Source organism: Dermacentor silvarum, chromosome 5 (genome assembly GCF_013339745.2).
Source record: "Dermacentor silvarum isolate Dsil-2018 chromosome 5, BIME_Dsil_1.4, whole genome shotgun sequence".
Taxonomy (NCBI): Eukaryota; Metazoa; Arthropoda; class Arachnida; order Ixodida; family Ixodidae; genus Dermacentor; species Dermacentor silvarum.
In genome coordinates this window covers 129,655,089-129,678,441 of record NC_051158.1, presented here as the reverse complement: position 1 = coordinate 129,678,441, position 23,353 = coordinate 129,655,089, and the positions used below count along the sequence as shown (strand labels likewise).

At 48.5% G+C, this 23,353-nt stretch overlaps 1 protein-coding gene across 1 annotated transcript in view; it reads right to left on the bottom strand.

The window, feature by feature from the left end:
• The window catches only part of LOC119452586 (retinol dehydrogenase 13), a 54,136-nt gene that overhangs the window by 5,253 nt on the left and 25,530 nt on the right, over positions 1-23,353 (bottom strand). The window contains exons 3-5 of the mRNA XM_037714635.2: positions 17,264-17,356; positions 15,328-15,507; positions 25-134 (exon numbers count right to left, since the gene is read on the bottom strand). Of these exons, the coding sequence (XP_037570563.1) occupies positions 25-134; positions 15,328-15,507; positions 17,264-17,356 (383 nt within the window). The remainder of the gene's footprint in view (positions 1-24; positions 135-15,327; positions 15,508-17,263; positions 17,357-23,353) is intronic.

The following is a 23,353-nucleotide window of genomic DNA, read 5'->3' as shown; positions in this document are numbered from 1 at the left end:
CACGTATATTTAAAAAAATCTGACCTTGCCAAACAAACGAATGACGAAGTCGACTGTTCTTGTGTAGAAGTCAGTAGCTTGGTGGGCAAAATCGGACTTAACAAATCCTGGATGCAAACAGTTCGCCGTCACACCTGCACCAAAAATAGTAAACATTTTTATTGCGAACAGCATTGTTGGCATTCTAAGAACAGTTTTCCTTTCGGCTATCTGCTATCTAGCTTTTGCACCAAAATTTGGGCCGATCCTGAAGGTATTGCTGTTTAAAACACATGTGCCACTAGGTATTGTGCTGCTGTTCACACAAGACGAGTTTCAACCATTACCTTACATGGATAGTCATCGTAGGTGATTTCGGCTCACATTTTTTGTGTGTGATGGATTGTTGAAGCGTTCAACATGGATGAATGCGCGCAGGTTGGTTGAAGGCCTGTTTTCTTGCAACGCACCCGCTTTGTGAACGTACAAAATGTATGAAAAATTGGATGACTACTTCGAAAATCAACTTTGCTTCTACATATGAAGGGCCACAATGAAAACCAGTGAACTTCCGAGTGCGTCTCCTTCTTTGTGAACTATCTGCGCCAATCTCCAACCTTAAAAATTCTCTTACTATTTTCTTTTGCATGAAAGGCCTATTGAAGAATGATTGCAGTTTCTCAGTATGCTACGCTGCGTCAAGTGTAGTGATCCCCTCTTATTCCATAATGTTCACCGGACCTCATTCTTTGCTGTTTTGTACTGTTCACAAAAAATTCAGTACGCCGGTGTTTTGGCAACAGTCGGAAGGAAGCAATCGTCAACAGAAACGATCAGCTGACGTTTTACGTATTTACATCAGAGATGACATGGCGGATAACAGGGCTACTGTAGAGAGACAAAATAGCGTGAGGCGGTGCTCAGCACTGTGATAAATAACGTAGTTAGTTGCGGAAAATCCCAACAGTGGTTTGGCCTGGCGACAATTCGCCCCGAGATATATGAGTGGCGCCCTCTCGCGTGTGACGTCAATGGGGAGACTCCGCTGCCGCGCCGCGGGCGCGCTCGCTACGTAGGCAGCTTGAAGCTGTCGGCCGTCCTGCTCTGCTCGAGTTTTTGAAAAGCGAGTCTGCAGGTTTTTTTTTTTACCAGTATGTACGGAATGTTCCAGGAAAATATTCCCTGCGAAATCTAACCAAGTAATCGTCAGCACGTTCAGTGTGGACTGCTCCTGGCGTCGTCTGCTAGTCACCAGTGTGTATACGTGCGTGTACGGCGTTGGGTTCGCGCCATTGCTGTTCCGTTTTCATGGCACACTCACAGCGATTTGTCGGCCCTTTCTTGACAATGAACTGCGGGATTTGGCCTTAATCTATGGTGCCTGCGTTGTAATAGCGTGTTTGTTTGTTCAGCGCGTGCTGCGTGTTCGATCGCTCACTCTGTTTGCCACAGACATTCCGATTTTGTTGCTGCCCAACTCGTTAAGCCTGTCCTGAAAAAGTTTGATGCCGTTCTCAAGAAATTAGGTGGTCACTGCTTGAAGGTAAGCATGCACTGCTTTAGCGGCATTGCAGTAAAATGTGGTCTGGAACGTCTGATACAAGGGTGGATAAAATTTATGAGCAAAACAAAATTACGTAGTCTTTTGCGGCAGTACTGACCTCCGCATAATTTTTGATTAAAATGAATTACTTCCATCGTGACACAGATCGCCCCTGCAAGTTAGTCGGCTCAGCGTAACCGTTTCTTTCCTTGCTCCTACCGTGGGTAGCGTGCACATTCCCCGGGCTAGATTCGTCTAGCGATGATAACTAGTGCTCGCCTAATAAAAACGGGCGACAACCTTTTGTTAGAGCACCGCTTCCCATATATTTTGCGCTGTAAGCGGGTCATACCTATTCAAAACTAAAACAAGAAAATTGATAAGTTTAGGTTTGCTGGGAACGATACCGAATAAGTGGCTGTAGCTCTAAACGCACAAACAAAAAGAAGGAGCGAGAGGGGGAAGGTAGACGTATAAAGGCAAAATGTTTACAAGTATTTCTGCATTATTAAACTATATTTTTATTATTACGCTGATAAAACAATCTTTTCCGAGTGGCTTGGCTTCCAGTAGTCGGAACGTGCGTTGAACGGAAATACTAATATGCTAACCCAAAGAAACAATTTTGTTTTCTGCATTAGAAAGCGGCAATGAGATTTATTTGCCAGAAAATAGTGCAACGCACGCTTCGCAATTGGCAACGATAGCGCGTGGTGCCCCACTAATGTTCAAGGTAAGTCGCTTCTCAGTAAAATAACAAGACTTGTGTTCTCAGAAAGGCTTTAAATTTGGAACCCCAAGTTACTCGAATTACAATCAAAATGTGAAATTCGCATTCATCTGCAATGCCACTTTGTCAACGCAAAACTTCGCCCATGAGCCCTGCGATCGTGCTTCATTTTCAAAGCTGAGGCGATTCTCACTTACTGGCTCGGCGCGATGTTTTATGACTGAGTCACGAGATCGTGTTCCTGCCCGTGAGAGACTGGGTTATATGAAAAATAAAAATATATGTAAAAAAATAATTCAGAGATTTTACACGCCAAACTCACCACATGATTATCAGGCACGTAGTGTAGGACTCGGAATTAATTTTGACCACGCGGCGTTCTTTAGCGAGCACCTACATCTAAGTACATACGAGCGTGTTTGCGATTCGCCCAATTTAAATGCGGCCGCCACGGAAAAGGTCGAATCAGCGACTTCGAGCTCACCAGCGGCACCAGCAGCAGCGGTTATGTGGAAGATACATTTAACATACAAGGTTGGTTGTGCTCATAGTGGTGGAAATATAAAACTAACACTAGAAAAAATACACATGGTAATTGGCGACCGCCGTGCTGCACGAGCACGCAGTTAGAGCGCGCGCAAACGCATGGAAATAAAGCTATTCTAGCCGGAGCGTGGCAGGCGACAAAGGTGCGTCCCCCCTCTGACGTCACGGGTGCACCGTTCACAGCGCCGCCATCGGTAGCACACGAGGCGAATAGGCACACTCGTAGGAGTGGATCAGGCCGTTCGTTTTCGTTGCTTCTATTAGGTGTTTGTTTGTCGCCTGTGTCGGCCGCATCTAATTCAAAATGTTAATAGTTCACGTCATTGCGTTATAAAAGTAAAGATGATTGAGCGAGAAGAGTTGTTGAATTGCGTGGTAGCTTAAGCGCATTTAATTGCATCGATGACTTTGCCCGACACTTGTGACACTAATGTTGACACTTGTGAAGGTGTTTTGATACACTACTCTTTTCTTACGTTGCAGTAATTTAGTGACGTGCTTCCCGGCGGTGTCTCCGTTCGCCGTCATCTTTGGGACACTTGATGAATTCTTGTAATTTTTCATCCATTTCAGAAAATGTATTAGGTGTCACAAACGGTTACGCGTACTTCATAAAAACTACTGCAAACTTTCTGCCCAAGTGAAAGACTGTTCTTATGCGGAAACAAATTTTTTATCTACAACTGCCGTGGAATTTTAGTATTCTACGTTGCCTATGCCTTTCTAAATCATCCATCGCAATTTATCACATGCCCTGGCGAAGAGGTTGTGTAAGCACGACTGGGCCAACGCGAATCTCAGAGCCGAAAGTGCAAAGGCTTGTTCTACTACCGTGGAGTAAATGACATAAAAAATAAGAAAAACGTTTCTCGGATTCAGATCACATCAGCAACAGACATGGCATGGCTTAAAGGAATAAATAAACCTACAAGCTGATGTACTCGTTAATTCACAAGTTGCACGGTAATATAAATTTCCTAGTTAATGGTAAAAGCAGCGCAAAATAACGGCAGCACAACAAGGGAGAACTACACATGACAGGCGCTGAACTAACAAATCATGGGTTTTGGTTGATCTTCAAGATAAAAGCAACGCAAGATTACTGGCGAAGGCTTTCACTACTTTTTCTAAAAAATCATCAGTACGAGATAGCACAATTATAATACTTGACCTGAATTACCCAAACAAGCGGAAATTATCTGGCCGAGAAGTCGGAATGCACATTTAAATAACCCACTAAACTTCGCTAATTATGTTTTAGCTAATCACCTTACAGCACATATTGCAATTTATAAATTGTAGCCTGGGAGTTCGCAAGGTAAATCTAATTGAAACTAATACTAAAGGACGACACCACTTTGGGATATTTATTCCAGAACTTTGGGAAAAAGCAACATGGCAGTACAGTTGCCTCGGTTCTTCACTGCACAACACCGCATTTTGGTTAAAAAGACACCGCATATCCACGAAGGGAATGATGATGAGTGGGCGAAGCACCGGGGGATCATTCGGGCAAAACGCCGGAAGCGTTCTCCGGAAGCCGGAGCTTGGCGTACGTATGCTATACATATACATATATATGTATATATACATGTATATATATATATATATATATATATATATATATATATATATGGTCGCGCATACTCTGCTATAGAAAACACGCTGAATAAGAATCCAGGCAAGCGTAAGGCGTCGACGCGCGATGCCGAGACGAACCTCGTTCTCTTCTTTTCTCAGTCCCCTCGCTGTGCCACACGATGTGGCATTACGCCCTCTTCAAAAAAAAAGGAAAACGTACACAGGCTTGACGTGAGAGCGCCGAGATGGCCTAGGACGAACACACAGGCTGTAGTCACAATCACTGTGGTGTGCGATGTAGTAACAAGGCACTGAGGGACGAGAAACAAGAAAAATTAGCCTACGCTGCTGAAAACGTCGGCTATTAGGGGCTATAGTACGGTTTCAACCGCACAACGTGCACAATCTCAGATTGCGGTTGTCGACGTCGGGGAGGCTGGCTTCCGTCAGGAAGGACTTCGTAATTTACGTCACTAATTCGCTGCAAGCCTCTGTAAGGTCCGAAGTAGCGACTCAAAAGCTTCTCAGATAGTCCTTTTCGGCGCACGGGAGTCCAGACCAAGACTTGATCACCAGGTTGGAACTCGACTTGCCGATGGCGGAGATTGTAACGGTGCGCATCGATGCTCTGTTGTTTCTTTATGTGCACTCGGGCAAGCTGACGGGCTTCTTCCGCGCGTTGCACGAAAAGTTCGGCATCTTAGGCGAGATTGAGATGATCGATGTCGTCGCACGGCAGCATTGCGTCTAACATAGTCTGCACTTCACGGCCGTAAACGAGGTAAAACGGCGTGAAGCGTGTTGTTTCTTGCGTAGCAGTGTTATAGGCAAACGTTACGTAAGGGAGTATCTCGTCCCATGTCTTGTGCTGTACGTCGACGTACATAGACATCATGTCAGCACATCATTTTGTTCAGTCGTTCGGTCAAGCCGTTTGTCTGCGGATGATAGGCAGTTGTCCTTCGGTGGGTCGTGTAGCTGAGTTTAAAAACGTCTTCAATGAGCTGTGCCGTAAAGGCTTTGCCTCGGTCTGTGATGATATACGATGGGACGCCATGGCGTAGGACGATGCTCTGTATGAAAAACTGGGCAACCTCGGAAGCTGTGCCTCGAGGCAGCGCCTTTGTCTCAGCATACCGCGTCAAATAATCTGTGGCGACGATTATCAACCTGCTGCCAGAAGATGACGGTGGAAACGGGCCCAGAAGATCCATGCCGACCTGGTCGAAAGGTTTGCTAGGTGGGTCAATCGGATTCAGCAATCCCGCAGGATTCACAGCTGGCGACTTTCGGCGGTGGCATTGACGGCAGGCTTAACGTACCGCTTAACACACTCGGAAAGTTTCGGCCAGTAGTAGGATTTGCGCACTCTATCAAGCGTTCGCGCAAAACCCAAATGGCCAGACGGAGGGTCGTCATGACAGGCGAACAAAACTTTGGCACGCAGGTCTGCTGGAACGACAAAAAGGTAGGTCTTTTGCTGGCAGCGGAGTTCTTCTTATACAAGACGCCATCTCGTACACAAAAAGACGACAATTCTCGAGCGATATGCCGCGGTATTGATGGGTTTCGTCCTTCCAGATGTTCGAACATAGGCCGTACTGCGTCGTCGGCGCGCTGCAGTGTGGACAAATCAGTAAAGCTTACGACCCCAAGGAAAGCGACGTCGTCCTCAATGTCTTGGTCGGTAGTGTCGATAGGGGCGCGCGAGAGCGCGTCAGCGTCTTCGTGTATATATGCGGCCCGACTTGCACACGATGGTCACGTCGTACTCCTGCAAATGTAGACTCCACCGTGCCAGTCGTCCAGAAGGGTCCCTCAGATTTGCAAGCCAGCATAACGAGTGATGATCGGTTACCACTTTGAATGGGCGGCCGTAGAGATAAGGTCAAAATTTGGCCAGTGCCCATACAACGGCAATACACTCTTTCTCTGTGGTGGTGTAGTTGCTCTCTGCACGCGATAGCGTGCGACTTGCGTATGCGATCATTCTTTCAATGCTTTCCTGCCGTTGTACAAGCACCGCACCAAGACCAACGTTACTGGCGCTGTATGAACTTCCGTCTCCGCCTCCTCGTCAAAGTGAGACAAAACAGGTGCTGACACCAGACGCTGTCGAAGCTCGGTGAAAGCAGTCTCTTGCTCGGCGGCCCAGACGAACGATACATCGTCCCTCGTGAGGCGAGTCAGCAGCTCCGCCATCTTCGAAAAATTTTCGATGAAACGCCGGTAGTATGCGCAAAGACCTAGGAAGCGTCGGTCACCCTTCTTGTCGGTCGGTGTTGGAAACGTGGCTACAGCGGCAGTTTTCGCGGGATCGGGGCTAACGCCTTCCGCGCTGACGACGTGACCCAGAAACATCAGCTCCTTGTAGCCGAAATGACATTTCTGGGGCTTAACGGTGAGGTTAGCTGATCGTATGGCTTCGAGAACTTGCCGCAGTCGTTTCAGGTGGTCGTCAAATGTCGCTGAAAAAACAACCACGTCGTCGAGGTAGACGAGGCAGCTTCGCCACTTCAGACCAGCGAGAACGGTGTCCATCATTCGCTGAAAAGTTGCTGGTGCCGAACAGAGACCGAAAGGAAGTACTGTGAATTCGTAAAGGCCATCTGGAGTGACGATAGCAGTTTTTTCGCGGTCTCGTTCATCTACCTCCATTTGCCAGTAACCGCTCTTGAGATCGAGAGACGAAAAATACTTAGCTCGCCGCAGCCTGTCTAAAGAGTCATCGATACGTGGTAGTGGGTACACGTCCTTCTTGGTAACATCGTTCAGGCGTCGATAATCAACACAGAAACGAAGCGTTCCGTCTTTTTCCCTGACCAGAACGACCGGGGAAGACCACGCATTGTGCGAAGGCTGAATGACACCATCATCTAGCATCTCCTTGACTTGGGCTTGAATTGCTTCACGTTCTTTCGGCGAGACACGATAAGGCTCTTGTTTGATGGGGCGTGCGTCGTCGGATGTCGTTATTCGGTGCTTCGTGATTGGCGTTTGGCCCACCTTAGTAGACCGAGTGAAGCACGCGCGGAATTCGTTCAAGAGTTCCTGCAGTGCCTTCTTTTGGTCGTCCATAAGCTCATAGTTTACATCGATGTCTCTGAGCGAACCGTCGTCTGTGTCCACTTCAGAAACAAAACACTCGACGATCTCCGTGGATGGTTCCGCGTAGGCGACGGCAGTGCCACGAAAAATGTGCAGATGCTCAAAAGCGAAGTTGGTAACGAGGACCGCTGTCTGGCTATCGCGAAGTACCACAAGGCTTCGCGCTACACAAATACCTTGGGTCGGCAGCATAGAAATGTTGCCTTCTACAATGGCTTGACCGTCGTGTAGCTCGTCGGACTTGACCGGAACCATAACACTCGCACGCAGCGGTACCGTGATGCTGTCGTCCGAAACGCGAAGTGCGGATCTGTGTCCAACGGCGTCGGTCTGTGCTGATGCCCTTATTGTCGAAAACGTGATGCAGTGCTCGCGGAGGTCAATAATGGCGCCATATTCCCGGAGAAAGTCCATCCCAAGAATTAAATCGCGGGAACACTCGCGTAGAACCAGACAAGTGGCGAGAAGAGCAGCACCACGAATTTCCACTCTGGCGGTGCATAAGCCAAGCGGAGTGACAACATGGCTACCCACCGTACGAACTGGTGCCCCATTCCAGGGCAACGTTACTTTTTATTGCGATAGCAATTATATGGACACTTCAACCGGATTTCTGCCGTCGGCGTCGCCGTCGTCGTTGCTGTCGCCGTCGCCGTGAGGTTCCCTATAGATAAAATCTCTGCCGCGTGCCGTATGCCCAAGCGGAAGCGTGCGGGGACGCGCGCTATCACGGAGAGCGAACGCACTCAATCTCCCACGCGCAAGCAAGGAAGCGGGAAGCCAGCGCCGGAGGGAGCGGGGGGGGGGGGAGGGGGGGGCGCACTTCCACTCTGCCAACAACCGCGCTCGTCGCTCGCTCGCACCGTCTCTTATCTCCACACGGCTCTGACCTTTATGCGCCGTGCATTCGCCGCTCAGTTTCCGTTGAAGCGATAGACCGCACGTACCTTCGCCGCTGCGGCATATGAGCTTGCTGCCAGAGTTTTGACGGTCGTTGTCTGCAGTCATTCAGTGTGATCTATTCATGTTTGTTTGTGCGCGCTCACACCAGGCTTGTTCATTCAGTTAGTAATAGTCGGGCCACATTTTCCAACGCACGCTACACATGCAATGCTGCCCAGATCGGCAGTGCAGCGCTACAGGTGTGTCCCTTCGCACGCGCTGCCCACGGGAAGCGCTTCTCATCAACACCACCGTTTCACACGCGCCTTCTCGTGGTCATCGAGTCTCTCTTCATGTCGGTCTACTTACGCCGCAGCACACCTGCTTACTTAATCAGCTCATGTTTACTACAATTCATATTGCTACCAAAGCCGCTCACCTTACTTCGTATGACATTGCTGTGTTGCTATCGCAGTCATTGCTTCGCCCTTAGGGCGAAACTGTGACATTTTATTGCGATAGCAATTATATGGACACTTCAACCGGATTTCTGCCGTCGGCGTCGTCGTCGTCGTCGCCGTCGCCGTGACGTTCCGTATAGATAAAATCTTCGCCGCGCGCCGTATGCCCCAGCGGAAGCGTGGGGGGACGCGCGCTATCACGGAGAGCGAACACACTCAATCTCCCACGCGCAAGCAAGGAAGCGGAAAGCCAGCGCCGGAGGGGGCAGGGGGGGGGGGGCACTTCTCTGCCAACAACCGCGCTCGTCGCTCCGCACAGTCTCTTATCTCTCCCACGCGCAAGCCAGGAAGCGGGAAGCCAGCGCCGGAGGGAGCATGGGGGGGGGGGGGGGGGGGCGCACTTCTACGCTTCCAACAACCGCGCTCGTCGTTCGTTCGACCGCACCGTCTCTTATCTCCACACGGCTCCGACCTTTATGCCGCTCAGTTTCCGTTGATAGAGCGCACGTACCTTCGGCGAAGGTACGTTGCGCTGCCAGCGTTTTGACAGTCGTTGGCTGCAGTCATTCAGTGTGATCTATTCATGTTTGTTTGTGCGCGCTCACACCACGCTTGTTCATTCAGTTAGTAATAGTCGGGCCACATTTTCCAACGCACGCTACACATGCAATGCTGCCCAGATCGGCAGTGCAGCACTACAGGTGTGTCCCTTCGCACGCGCTGCCCACGGGAAGCGCTTCTCATCAACACCACCGTTTCACACGCGCCTTCTCGTGGTCATCGAGTCTCTCTTCATGTCGGTCTACTTACGCCGCAGCACACCTGCTTACTTAATCAGCTCATGTTTACTACAATTCATATTGCTACCAAGGCCGCTCACCTTACTTCGTATGACATTGCTGTGTTGCTATCGCATTCATTGCTTCGCCCTTAGGGCGAAACTGTGACATTTTTTTTTCAGAACGCTCGCCAGTTTGCCACTAAGAATGGAGTAGTCGGCGCCAGTATCTACAAGCGCACTCATCTTTCTGCCGTCGATCAACACAGGTATGTCCAGTGACATCTTGTTCGCGGGAACTGGTTCTGGCGTCATCGTGTTTTCGTTGTTCTGCGGTTGTCGGAACGATTTGAGGTCTTCAGCGTGTCGAGTATCTGCGGCCCCGCCTCAAAAGGTCGCTGACGTCACTTTTCCCGGCGTGGACTTGGTGATCTCCCTTGCGTGTGGTATCACGAGCAGGGAAATATCGCCGCGGTGAGGGTGAACGTGACTGCCGCTGCGATGTGTCCGGCCTGCGCTGCTGGTCGAGAAATTCTGCGATGTCGGGAGACCGTTGGCCGAACCTAGGTCGAGGCGAATCGACAGAAAAACCCCGCAGTCCGAGTCGTCGGTAGGGGCACTCCCGATACACATGACCTGTTTCGCCGCAGTGGTAGCACAGCGGTCGTCAATCCGGTGCTCGCCAAACCTCTGATTTCCTCGCGGGTATTCGGCGGTCGTTGAAGTACGGTAGCGGGGTTGTCGGAGCGGCTTGCGCCGCCTGTAACGCGACTGGCCACGCAACATAAGTAGGTGCAAAAGCTTGGGCGGGGCTCAGCAATGTTTCCGCGTAAGTCTTGCGCCGGGACTCGCTTGGCAGAGGTGATTCTTCGCTGCTGGAAAGAGATGGTGTAGTGCCTGCTGTACTTCGTTGCGTACGACGCTGGCGAGGGAGCTGACTGGAGGTGGCGACGTACCGTGGTGCTTCTGCAGCTCGTCGCGCACCACGGAGCGATTCAGCTCGCAAAGCAAGGCGACGTCGCACCCGAGGCCTACCGGCGTATCCGGAGTGCAGGCGGCATTGACTTGCCGGTTGTACATGTTCGACCGTTGCTGAAGCGTCTTCTCCATCGCTGTGGCTTCGGTGAGGAACTCCACAACAGTCTTGGGCGTATTCCGAACAAGACCGCCAAAGAGCTGCTCCTTAACGCCTCTCATCAGATGACGCACCTTTTTCTCTTCCGACATGCTCGGGTCGGCACACTGAAAGAGACGCGTCATGTCCTCCACGTACATCGTGACGCTCTCGTTGGGCTTTTGAACGCGTGATTGGAGGGCCCGCTCCGCTTTTCCCGGCGATCAGGGCTGGAGTAAGTCTAAAGCAGTTTGCGCTGGAACTCGGGCCAGGATGACCGGGCACTTTCGCGGTTCATAAACCACGTGTGAGCACCATCCTGGAGACTGAAGTAGACGCGCCTGAGTTTGGTGTTGTTGTCCCACTCGTTACACGCAGCCACGCGCTAGAACTCCGCCAGCCAGTCTTCCACTTCTTCAAATGTGTCGCCATGAGAAGCCGTTGGCACTTGGGGGTTCAGGACCGTTAGGTAAGTCGGCGTCACCCTTTCCGTAGAATTTGTATTGGTCGCAGTCATCCCTTGTTCCTGGAGGTTTCCAAATTCTGGGGCGAGGCCTCGGATTCGCCGGCTTGTGCGGTGAACTGGAGTCAGCTCCAATTGTGGGGCGAGGTTCTTGCTGCCCAGTGGGGTCTCCTGCATAAGTTGAGCGTACCCAGCACCTCCACCAAATTGTCGCGTATATTCTGCTATAGAAAACACGCTGAATAAGTATCCAGGCAAGCGTAAGCGTCGACGCGCGATGCCGAGACGAACCTCGTTCTCTTCTTTTCTCAGTCCCCTCGCTGTGCCACACCATGTGGCAATATATATATATATATATATATATATATATATATATATATATGTATGTATACAGTATATACAGCGCTTATATAGCCCTTGTGCACCGCAGCACCCCTAGCGGTCTCCATGCAAACCAGAGCTACGGATAACGGACAACGAGGGACAGGGCTTGGCCCTAAGGTGCTTCGCCCCGAAATGTAAATGCAACGACCGTGCATTTTACAGCACCTTTGATGGTTCATATATTGAAAATGATATAATCCATATAATTATTTTCAAGTTAATATGCATTGGAGCCTCACGATCTAAAATTTGTAAGTTGCAATATATGACGTGAGTTAATTAGGTAAACACGAATCAGTGACTTTTGTTAATTAGAATAGTTGCCACACCAATTTTTGTGCAAGTAGTGTCCGCCTCATCGAGTAGACCAGCTCTAGGACTAGAATTGCGCTATCTGCCACAGATGATGTTGAGAAACATGACTGAAAGTCTTAGCAGAAAAACCCGGTATATAAGCTGGGTAAGAACCATTTCAGCGTCACACGATTGTTTAACCAACAAGTACTGCTAGCAGGTTAGAATAAAAGAAAAACAACTACGGTCATTATTCAAACACCCTCGCGTATATAAGAGCAGATTTCCCGTCCCATATATAAGGGTGCTACACGTTTTGTCACAGTTTATTGCGTCGGCAAAAAAAAATGGTGATGTGAACGAAAACTCATCTGGCGGCTTCAGAAAGGTAAAATGTGGGAGAGGAGGCCGACCAGGTGGAAGGGGAGGAGGCACCTGACGGGGGCATTGCACGCAGCGCGCTGGAAAGCGGCCTCGCACTCGGTCGTCAGCAGATGCACGTCGCTTCCGGGCAAGTGCGGGCACATGTCGTACCGGGTAGTTGTCATATTGGCTGTGTTTGCGCTCCATGTGCTGTATAATTAAATGTAATGATGGACGCCCCGCGCCTTCTACGAAGGGAAACTAATACTTACGCATTGCTGTCGCGCAAATACGAGAGATCGCCCTCATTTGCTGTTTTGTATTTCGTAAGGGCCCAATAAAGAGGCCGCTGTCGCTTAAGGTGTATTGACACTGATTGCTGTATCCAACCACCGACGAGGTTCACGTGTCTTGCTCGCAACGAATTCCGCTCCTTGTGTGCGGCGTATTCGTCGGCGCTGAGCGACGTCACGCTCGACCGCAGACTCAATCAGCGATACGTCCCTTCGCATGAATATAGCTCAACTGGGGCTAAGTACCACCAAGCACTGCCGTACCATCAGTGTTGTTCAGTGAATATCAAGTAGCACTTTTGGTGACGAGATCGTCGTTTTGATCCCATCCGTGGCGGCCGTATTCCGATAGAGGCCGAATTAAAAAACGCTCCTGTATTGGGTGTACGTTAATGAACCCCAGGTGGTAAAATACTCTGCAATACACTGCTACGGCATCCCTCACAACAAAATCGTAAGTTGACACGTAGAATTCAAGAACTTAGCTGCAACATAGGCCAGAATTCCCAGCGCCTGTAGGTGACCGCCATGTTTTTGTCATGGTGACGATAACGGCGAGGGTACTGAGGGAATGGCAGCGGGCCGCAGCGCGTTTGCCGTTGTCAGTCGCCTGCGATGGTTGCTTCCGAAAGGGCTACAACCATCTTGTCGTCTCTCAATGCCGGTAGTGTGCCTTCTTCAATGGGATCACATTTCAGACGACAAAAAACACCACGGAAATAATTTAACGAGAGCACCCTACGGCACAATCTGTTTCAACGGAGCTGCAACGTCGTCTTCTTCACAGGAGTTAGAACGTCCTGCAGTTGGCCAAGCATTTATTCGGCGAGATAAGCGTAACTATATGCGTATTTTGGGGGCTTGATGCACTGTAATAAAGATGCATGACGGCATCTTGTGCGCTATACTTTGTTTCTTTTTTAAAAGCTGGGTATCATACTTCGGCCGCGCTCTACCGCCATACATTGCGCTGCACTTTTACCCTGCTCTGTCATCTCGAACGTCGTGTGCTCTAAGCATATCGCGATCGATAAGTACAATAATGTTACTGATGCGAAAGCATCAAATGGCCAGTGAGCGAAAAAAGTTGGCGGCATCTGTAGCAGCGAAACGGTACCTAAATTCCCATTGGGTGTGACGTCACGTCACCAACGCGCGTAGACGGAGCAGATGTGGCGACATGATGCCGCGGGGCGAGATGGCTTTCCGTCGGCGAGGCAGTCGCGTGACGTGTGCGTGCGGGTGCCGCCGTCTCGCTCTCGAAAGCCGGCGCGCCGTCCCTATCTTTCTCACCCGCACTGGGCTTAGCTGCTGCGCGAGCCTGCCGGCCTTCTGGGCTGCTGCTGCTTCATCGGTCTCTCGTCGCGCAGAGCGTCGGTGGCACGTGGCGTCCTTGATTTCTCAGCAATATCGTCCAAATGTTTCCGGTCTACAGTCAACATGCTAATGTAGAAACCCGGAATTTGCATTAATGCATTCGCATTCACCAGTCATAAGACGTGCTTAGGTGTCCTAGGATTTTTTTCAATGTTTTGTATGTTGCCACCGGGAAAAGCTGTAGCTCATATATGTGTTTACCTAAGACGGCACGAAACAAATATGACTAGTATTTTACACTGACACACTCAGGAAAGTAACCAGTTAGTGGGCCAGTGCAGTGTGCATGAGATAGAAACATTATATTTTATATCACGTGCGTGACCAGTTACAGGCGCTTTAATTATTTTCCCCCGTAGTCAATACAGAACACACAATAATTAGCGTATCCATCAGCGGTATCACTGAAGGGGGCCCCAGCCCTGTTAGTAACTCCTGAACAGGCTCCTCGTGTAGCTAAGTGGGTGCATCGCACTTTGAAACACCCACACATTGCGGCAAAGAACAATCCAAATTAGGTGAAGCATTGACGCGTTCGCAACCTTGATTCTGCACACGCTGGTCATACGCTGCATTCTGTTTTCGCGGTCACTACTACTGAAATGCGGCTCATCCATGTGCATGAAAAACAAAGGGCCACAACCATCGTCAAGTTCCCTGCAGTCTTGTTGATTTGACTTAACGGAACAATTGATGCGCAAGTTTCGAAGTCGACACGCGCTCCCAAGCGTTTTCTGCTTACCTTTCTTTCGTATCCAAAATGCAGTTCTGGGTACGGGTTGATCTCCGTGCGCTTTCTGTACAGAAAGTAAACCCGAGCAGACCCAAAATTTGTTCCCGTCTTCTTTCGGCATTTTTGCGCCGAAAGGCCGTATACAGCCGCGTTATGCGTTATCGCAGGCCTGCATCGTCGGAAGGCAAGGCGTACACAATCGCGTAGTTTACAATAAAACTAATACCTACTCGAGCGAACTTGAGCACGATGTCTCTTCTATTTAAAGTCATTATCCTACAGTGTCATTTCTCAGGCACTGTAGGATCTTTGTGCAGCGAATGCAATCCTCAGAAACGCAAGCTTCTTGTGTCTCTGTGAACGTCGATCGCAGGAATCTTGCATGAGCAGCCTCCTCTTCCACAGCTTGGTGGTGCAGCCAACGACGGCACAGTGACGCCCGCATGAATAACCTTTGTGCATCCCGCTCAGCACATGCGCCAAGAACAGATCTAAAAACGCAACAATATGCGAACATGCACAGCCAAATGCAGCAGTTCTCTGCCGTCTCCCGCAGTCCTCACCAAAACGCCGCACCTGCTGTCGAAAGTAGCGGCGCGCCTGAAACTTGCGCTACGAGGCTGTAAAAAATGTAGTATACGCGTATACAGCCATGCATGCAAAATCAATGTCTGTTTTGAGCGCTTTTGTAGCCTTACCAGTTCCAGCGAGTCTCCGTGCCAGTTCCATTGTGAACAGCGTCATGTACAGCTTTGTGCTGGTGTATACGTGGTTTTGACTGTACTTTTTGAAGTCGACGTCGGAATTAAACGTTCCCATCCAGTGACCAATGGAGCCTACGTTGATGATACGGCAGGGCGAGCTCTTCTTGAGAAGACCTTGCAAGGCATAAATAGGATTTTAGTTTCGAAATAATAATGACTGCTGTGTAAACGCACGATTCTGGAGACATTAAACAACAGAATGCAACAAACTAACATGACTCTGGACTTCATTCATGAGCGTTACATACGCTAACATGTGACTTACCAAAGAGAAGTAGCCGGCAGATCCCATGTCGTGTGGGAATCGATGTTATGCGAAGTAGTTTGCGGGGAGTCTACCAAGTTAACGAAACTACCATGATAGCTAGCATCAAGACCAAAGCGGCTCTTTGATGACCTACATGAAACGCATGTCATGACCTTCACGTCCTGAGTCGTCAGGAGTCCCTTTAGCAACACCCAAGGGACCTTTGGGCGATCATGCCCATGACTATAATTTCTACCATCGTGCTTTAGTGTTTCCTTCAGCTAGTGCCCACGTCCGAACGAATTCCAGTGATTTTTGAGTAAAATGTTTTTCTGCGAGTCATTGTCATTTTTTCGGAGTCATGCTCATGAATATGACTTCTGCCATCATCTTTTAGTGTTTCCTTTATTTAGTGCCCCCGTCCAAACCCGTCAGTGGTTTTTGAGTGTTAATCTTTTAGGGGCGAAGCTCCTTATAGCGGCACCCGTTCCGTCCCCGTCGTCGTAGTAGTAGTGTGTAACCAGTAGTGTGTAACCAGTCTGAGAAAAATGAGAAAAAAAATTCCGAAGTTGTGTCCGTAGCGCGGAATCGAACCAGGGACCGCTCGCTTCCGAGCGCGCGGCGTTAGCCCTCTACGCCACGAACGTTTTTTCTTTTTTCTTTATTGCCGGTCTTTGCCACACACAGAAATACATAAATTCACATAGAATCACAAAAATTGTGATTCTGTTTTTGTGACACTACGCCACGAAGCGGACATGAACACACGCACCACGATGGCAATAAATACCCAACATTAACGAAAGGCCGCGTTTCTAGCGCGTTTCTAACGCGTTTGTGCTAGCGCGTTACGGCCCGTGTAAGAAGCTGGTGTAAGACGCTGTGGCCTCTCCGCCTTACCTTCAACGCGTTTCGAACGCGCTGCCCAAAGCGGTGGCAAGTCAAGTTTAAGTCGAGGAGCGTTTATGAATACGGGGGGTATACTCTCTCAGCAGTCATGTGATGGCGTCGGCAAACGCGGTGCACGTTCCGGCATGTGTAAATGGCTGCGTAAGACGCTGTGGCCGCTCCCCCTTACTAGAGAGTACTGCACGTTTCTAACGCGTTTGTGCTAGCGTCCCCTTAAGCGGGAGATCCGATGATTCCCTCCGGAGCTTCGCCCACTTATCATCATTCACCCCGTGGATATGTTGTGATTTTTTTAGCTGGGTCATTGTCGTGACATACATGAAAGGCATGTCGTGACATTTACGTCATGACCAATCATTTATGTTCGTCATACATTCCTGTCATACTATGCCAAATTTGGAACCTAGTAATTTAACGAAACGACCATGAGAGCACCAAGACGTAGGCGGCTGTTTCACGAGCTACATGACACGCATGTCACGACATATTATTTATGCTCGTCATATGCTCTTGTCATAGTATACCGGTTTTGGTACATGCCAAGCTAACGAAACGACTATGAGAGCACAAAGGCGTAGGCGGCTAGATAGATAGATAGATAGATAGATAGATAGATAGATAGATAGATAGATAGATAGATAGATACTGTCAAAGTAGCAAATGTTCGCCAAGAAGTGCTTCGCATTTATAAGCGGTCGTTACTTGAACACTTACCGAGGAGGAGATTTGTCAGCAGGAAATGACCCAAGTAATTGGACTGGAATGTAACCTCAAATCCATCTTCCGTCTCCCTTCTTCTCGATGTGGCTGCACAATATAGGACATAAAATGACCACAGTACAGGCACGGTATTAGATATTGAATCATCTACACTGCAAGGTAAACTCCTTCTGAGTTTTAATGGCTGGAGTCGCCCACATGTTTGTGGTAAGAATGGCAATACAGCGAAGCGTTTCTTGCCTGTTTTCCCGAGGTGGGCGTGGCTGCCTGGCTGCTCGACCGGTCGCTACCTCGACGGATATATATATATATATATATATATATATATATATACAAAGGTTATATGTGTTCCAAAGTACCAGTGAGCGGACTGATATAGCCCTAATATGCAGATCAAGTGTTCGCACGTAGGTTCTGCTTAGGAAAAAAATTGCATCCTACGTAACAGCTGAACATATAATGTTGGCTCACAGGGAATCAAGTCACTCGGCTTCCCAGCACACAGTGCAGCTGCTCGGCGTCTAACCCCCCTTTCATCTTCTCTTTCTACTATTGCTTATCGCACATTTTTAACGTGCGGAGAGAACAACCCAGCACAGTCGCCCCTCAGCGGGCTGCATCAAACATGGTCCGCCCCGACTTCCCTAGGATCTAATAATGGAATGTTGAACTGTGTTTACCGGATTGTTGAATTGCTTTATTTCCTTTCACTTAGCCGCTCTGTAAGTGGAACTTGGGGATGCGCCTGTTTTTGGCCAATATTTCAAAATTGTTGTCCAACTGTGAAACAACAGATACCAGATCTCTGTGTGATGCTTGGTACGTGCCGTACTTATTAGTACACACACCTGCCATCGCCGCTCTTCCTTTCCAGACGCATCATAGATCGCATTCGTCCTTCTGAAACGTCTCACACTGCACTTGAAAAGCTGGACGATCGCCCCTTCACTGACGAAAAAGTTTTAGAACACTAGTCCAGGTGGGTTTCGGCACTCAAAGCCTCAAGGGCTCTGCTGAAGTTCTTACGGGCTTGTGAATTGTGCGACCGACTTTCAACTTGTAGCGCGTAGGGTCGCGTTATTGTGTGAATTTCTTTTACTTCAATTTTTGTTTGCTTCTTCTATCACCTTTTGTTCCCTTTAGCCCTTTCTCCAGCACAGGATAGCCAGCCGGTACTTACACTGGCTAACGTCCTTGTCTTTATTTCCCTTCCTTTCTTTATCTCTCTATCACACTGTGCATCGACCTGATTTGGAGTTCGTGCATCGGCCTCATTTGGATTCTGTGCATCGACCTGATAGGTTGTGAGCGATGTTTCGCATAGATAAAGAGTGCGTGCCAACAATGTTTGACATTTGTTGGGAATAATTATAAACATTCCAGCGTGAATGTAAACTAACACTCGCCGCGGTGGCTTAGCAGCTATCGTGTTGCGCAGCTAATCGCGACCTCCACGGCCACTGTTCGTTAGGGTCAAAACGCAACAAACGACCGTGTCCCGTGAATCGGCGGCAGTTGAATGATGCCCTGGTGGTCAAAATTAATCCGCAGTCCCTCACTACAGCGTGCTTCAGGGTTTTCGTACGTAACCCCCCCCCCCCCCCAAAAAAAAAGGAAAGTAAACAAAGTTCTACGCACCACCGTTAGTTGTAAATATATCATTTATCGCTTTGGTTCCCATAGATGTCAACGTACGCGTTGAATCTACATAATCTTTCATGGTCTTTCAATCTTGCACCGCGTCACCCATCCTGAGCTTCGCCTTTTAAACGCGATGGCGACTGGAACGGTTGAGCACAATGGCCTTGAACCATAATTGCCCAGCATTGATCCGACCAGTATGAGCAACAGCGGCGTATTTCTATTGGCACAGAATCCTCATTACTACCATTACACAAAATTTTTAAACTTCTACACAAAATAACACACTTAAAACCTGTCACACGTCAAATTAATATCATTCTAACATATGACAACAAGTGAATTATTATCATTTTCTCTGCGTGCTGTCACATGGCAAAACTGCCGGTACTAAAAAAACTTGGCTGGCACCGGTGTCCAGCCACTGATGTGAACTAACATTTTTTGCCAAGGAATTGTGGTGCACTTTTTCGTCAATAGACTGACACTTGCCTTTAAAAGCAACAAAGAGATCTTAATAATAATGACAAAAATACGAAAATCAGAAATCATTCGCAATTTTTTAACGTCCCTGGCATCGAGGCTACGCAGTTGGGCCCAAATGAAATACAAGTGAGCTCTTGGAACTCTTGTGATTGAGACATCGTTCAGAAGAGATGTCATTATGTTTTCGCGTGTGACAGCAAAGAAATGACACCACGAACAAATGTCATTTGTTTTATGTGGCATTATATTTCCCGTGTGACAGGCGCATTAAGGAAAGCCCTGCCTCACTAAATCACTTGTGTGCACTCGTGACACATGACGTCCTCGGACAAAATGACTTTTTGAGATTGCCCTAATCTAATAAATAACATACTACTGATTCAAATGATATAGATTGTTGAACAACCCTCCAAACAAAGAACTTATTTTTGTCTAGAAAATTTTAGTGTGCTTATTTTTTCTTTTTCCTTTTTCTGTAATTCGCGATTTGTGTTTCCACGGAGTGTTGGTTTCCTTCTGATCTCCAACTGTTTTCAAGAAATGAGCAAAAGTGTTTCGAACTAGTTGATTGCTGTACTGAAATAAATCCTTATATTTTGATGGAACTGATGCGATTAGCCTTCTTTGTGTAGCTTTATGAACTTTCCGGCTTGTCCTTTCGTATCTAACCTCTTTCACCTGCCTATAGACCCAAGTTGTCTACTAGCTTGGGCCACTAAGTATGTGCTGGCTGCTGTCTAGCCTATTAGAAAACTTGGGTCACTGGGTACGCTGAGTATTTGCCCAAATAGACAACTTCAGCACCGCGCATGTGCTATTCGTAAGTGCCCATTTCTTGCGAATCTCCTAATATATAGATAGGCCAAAGAGAAGCGTGGCTTATGCAGGCCTAAATAAATAACAAAGCGATAGAGGTCCATCCGCTGCAGACACCTCCACATCGAGCGCAGTAGCTTGACATAGCCATTGCTAGATGGCTCATTGTGGTTAACAGCCATATTGCCAGTTCGTGTGTACATTGATGAACCCATAGGGCTTCGTGATTCAGGGATGACTTGAAAGTACGGAATTAGGATATAATCATCATCAACATAATCATTATAACCTTTAGAGCTTATCATCAGCAATTACTCCCCCATCATACTGAAGATTGCTAATAACATTAGCGTCGTTTATAAAATCCAAAAGATGGACGTGTCACCAATTTTATTGCGATTAGCATGGTTTCGGAACATGACCCAGTTTGTGCTATGTCTCTTTGTATGTATGTGCACGGCTACCCTCTTTCCCGCCAACATGGGTCACTGGGTAGTCCATGGTTGAGTGATTAGAACATCGGACTGATGTGATTAGAGAACGGGGTTCAAAACCAACTGTCGGACCAATTTGAATCACTGGGTATCTAACACCAGGTATGGGCCACACTTCAATGATCCTTCTTGCGGCACACTTGAGTCGCTGCATAAGTTTCACTGCGTATTTGCCGCTCTTAATGAATCTCTTTGACGCTAACTTAGGTCACCGGGTATGTGCCACGTCCTTTAATAAACCTCTTTTTCGCCAGCTTGTGTCACTGGGTGCGTGCTGTTTTATTAATATTCATCATATTAAGCATATCAACAATTACGCATCAATTTTAATATACGCCCCTAATCGCTTTGATGTCATCAATATAGAAATCTCTAAAGGATAGACGAAGTTTCAACTAGTTTTTCTACTTCTGTAGATGGTTTGTAGCGCTTTATCGACCGGTTTTCCATTGTGCATAATACGCAACTAGACGACAAATTGTAGAATAATATTCTTTTGAATCTGTTTTGCACTGTATGGGCTTATTGCCCTAGTCATTTTTATGCCAGCCGCTGAAGCAAGTGTCCGTCTCATGTATACCTATTCGCATTGCGAGTATATAAACTAATAGAAAAAGAAAGGGCGCAGCATGCGTGGATTGTAATCCCGGATACACAATGTGGCCATCTGAGGCTGTAGCTCTCAGCTGCTCCGCTGAGGCTATAAAGTGATGCATATTTTACTGTTTTTAGTCAACCATGTATCATGCTCTGTTTCTTTCTTTTATTGCGATAGCAATTATATGCACACTCCAAGGTGGATTTCGGCCGTCGGCGTCGCCGCGAGGTTCCGTATGACATCAACGGCGATGAAATCATCACCGCGCGCCGGACGCTGTATGTGAGAGTGAAAGGCCGCACGGCGGAGAGAAAACTCTCGTTCTGCGCCGTGCTCCCTGAAGGGTTGCAGAATTACGCGTCTCGTTCCTCCTTTACAATCACCATATATATATATATATATATATATATATATATATATATATATCCAACGCGACTTCTTCCGTCGCGCGAAAGGCCGTGGGGGACGGGAGGGAGGGGACACGACGCTTAGCTGCGGCACCAAATGCGTATTTATATAAAAAGTCGCAGTTTCGCCCGAAAGGCGCAGCATCAATTGCGGTAGCCAATTAGTAGAGAGCGATTTGGAGTAGGGATAGCAGTTTATCGGCTGCGTAAACTTGGACCCATCCGCTTACTAACTGAATTAACAAGCGCGGTGTCAGCGCGCACAAGCAAATATGTAGAGATCACACTGAATGACCACAGACAACGACTGTCAAAACGCTGGCAGCAAGCGCAGCCGCCGCAGCGGGCAAGGTTCGTGCGGTCTATCGCTTCAAAGGAAACTGAGCGGCGTATGGCACAGCGCATACAAAGGTCAGAGCCGTGTGGAGATAAGAGACGGTACGGTGATAAGAGACAGCTGGGCAAAGTACGAACGCAGTTGTTGGTAGAGTAGAAGCTGCGCCCCCCCCCTCCCTCCCGCGCTGCCTTCCCGCTTTCTTGCTTTCGCGTGGGAGATTGAGTGGCAAGTTACCCTTACGCCCGGTTGCAAGATACGCCTTTGGTGCCGGAGTACAGCGTCGCCTGCTTCCCTCTCTCCCATACCCCCACGGCCTTTCGCGCGACTGTCGCGTTTGCTTTCCGCCGTGCGTTCACTCTAGGTGATAGCGCGCGTCCCCCGCGCGCTTTAGCTCGCGCATACGGCGCGCGGCGACGATTTTATCGCCCTTGGAATCTATACGGAACCTCACGGCGACGGCGACGACGACGCCGACGGCAGAAATCCGGTTGAAGTGTCCATATAATTGCTATCGCAATAAAACGGTGCGAGGCGAGAAGGTGATAAAGACGTCCGACGCTGCTCAAGTAGTGTCCCCTTCTGATCTCGTCGAAAACCTCCGAGCCGTCCCTAGAGGCTACGGCAACAATCACTAGCGCCGCGCGCGTTTGGTGCGAACGCCGGCAAAACAACGACGGCGTCAACAACAGTTCCGCGAGTTGCTGGTGCTGCTGCATGTCCAAGTTTATACAGAATATAAAACTACTATCCTTACTCCGTATAGCTCTCTAGTAATTTGCTATCGCAATTGATGCTTCACCTTTCGTGTGAAACTGCGACAATTTTTTTTGTTTAAGCTGTCTCATACAATACCCACCTACTTTAGTCTCGCTTAGACTTACAGTATCGCCAATAAATAAAATAAATCGCGCCGTCAGAAAACGGGGCACGGAGAGGTTCCGGTTCGTCAACCGTGGCGCAGTGCCACCTGAGTTCTACGTGATCAGACGACGCCAGCTGTACAGCCGTGCTGTCTGACACGAGTGCCGCAACGCCTCGGACATGGCGACAGCTACGACATGAACTGTAGGCTGATTACCTTTGACTAATTCATACATGGCTGCCTGTCCTCTAGAGTGTATTTTGGGTAACTGTCGCGTGTTTGTGCTGTTTCCATGTGTTAAGTGCGTCTGATATAAGGCTCACGTGTGTTTGTACTTCTGCGCGCTCCCTTGATCTCTTTCTGGAGTGATCCTGCACCCAATACCATCACAGTCATCCCATTGACGTCATTCCTTCTTCGGCATTCTATCGTCATCACTGCAT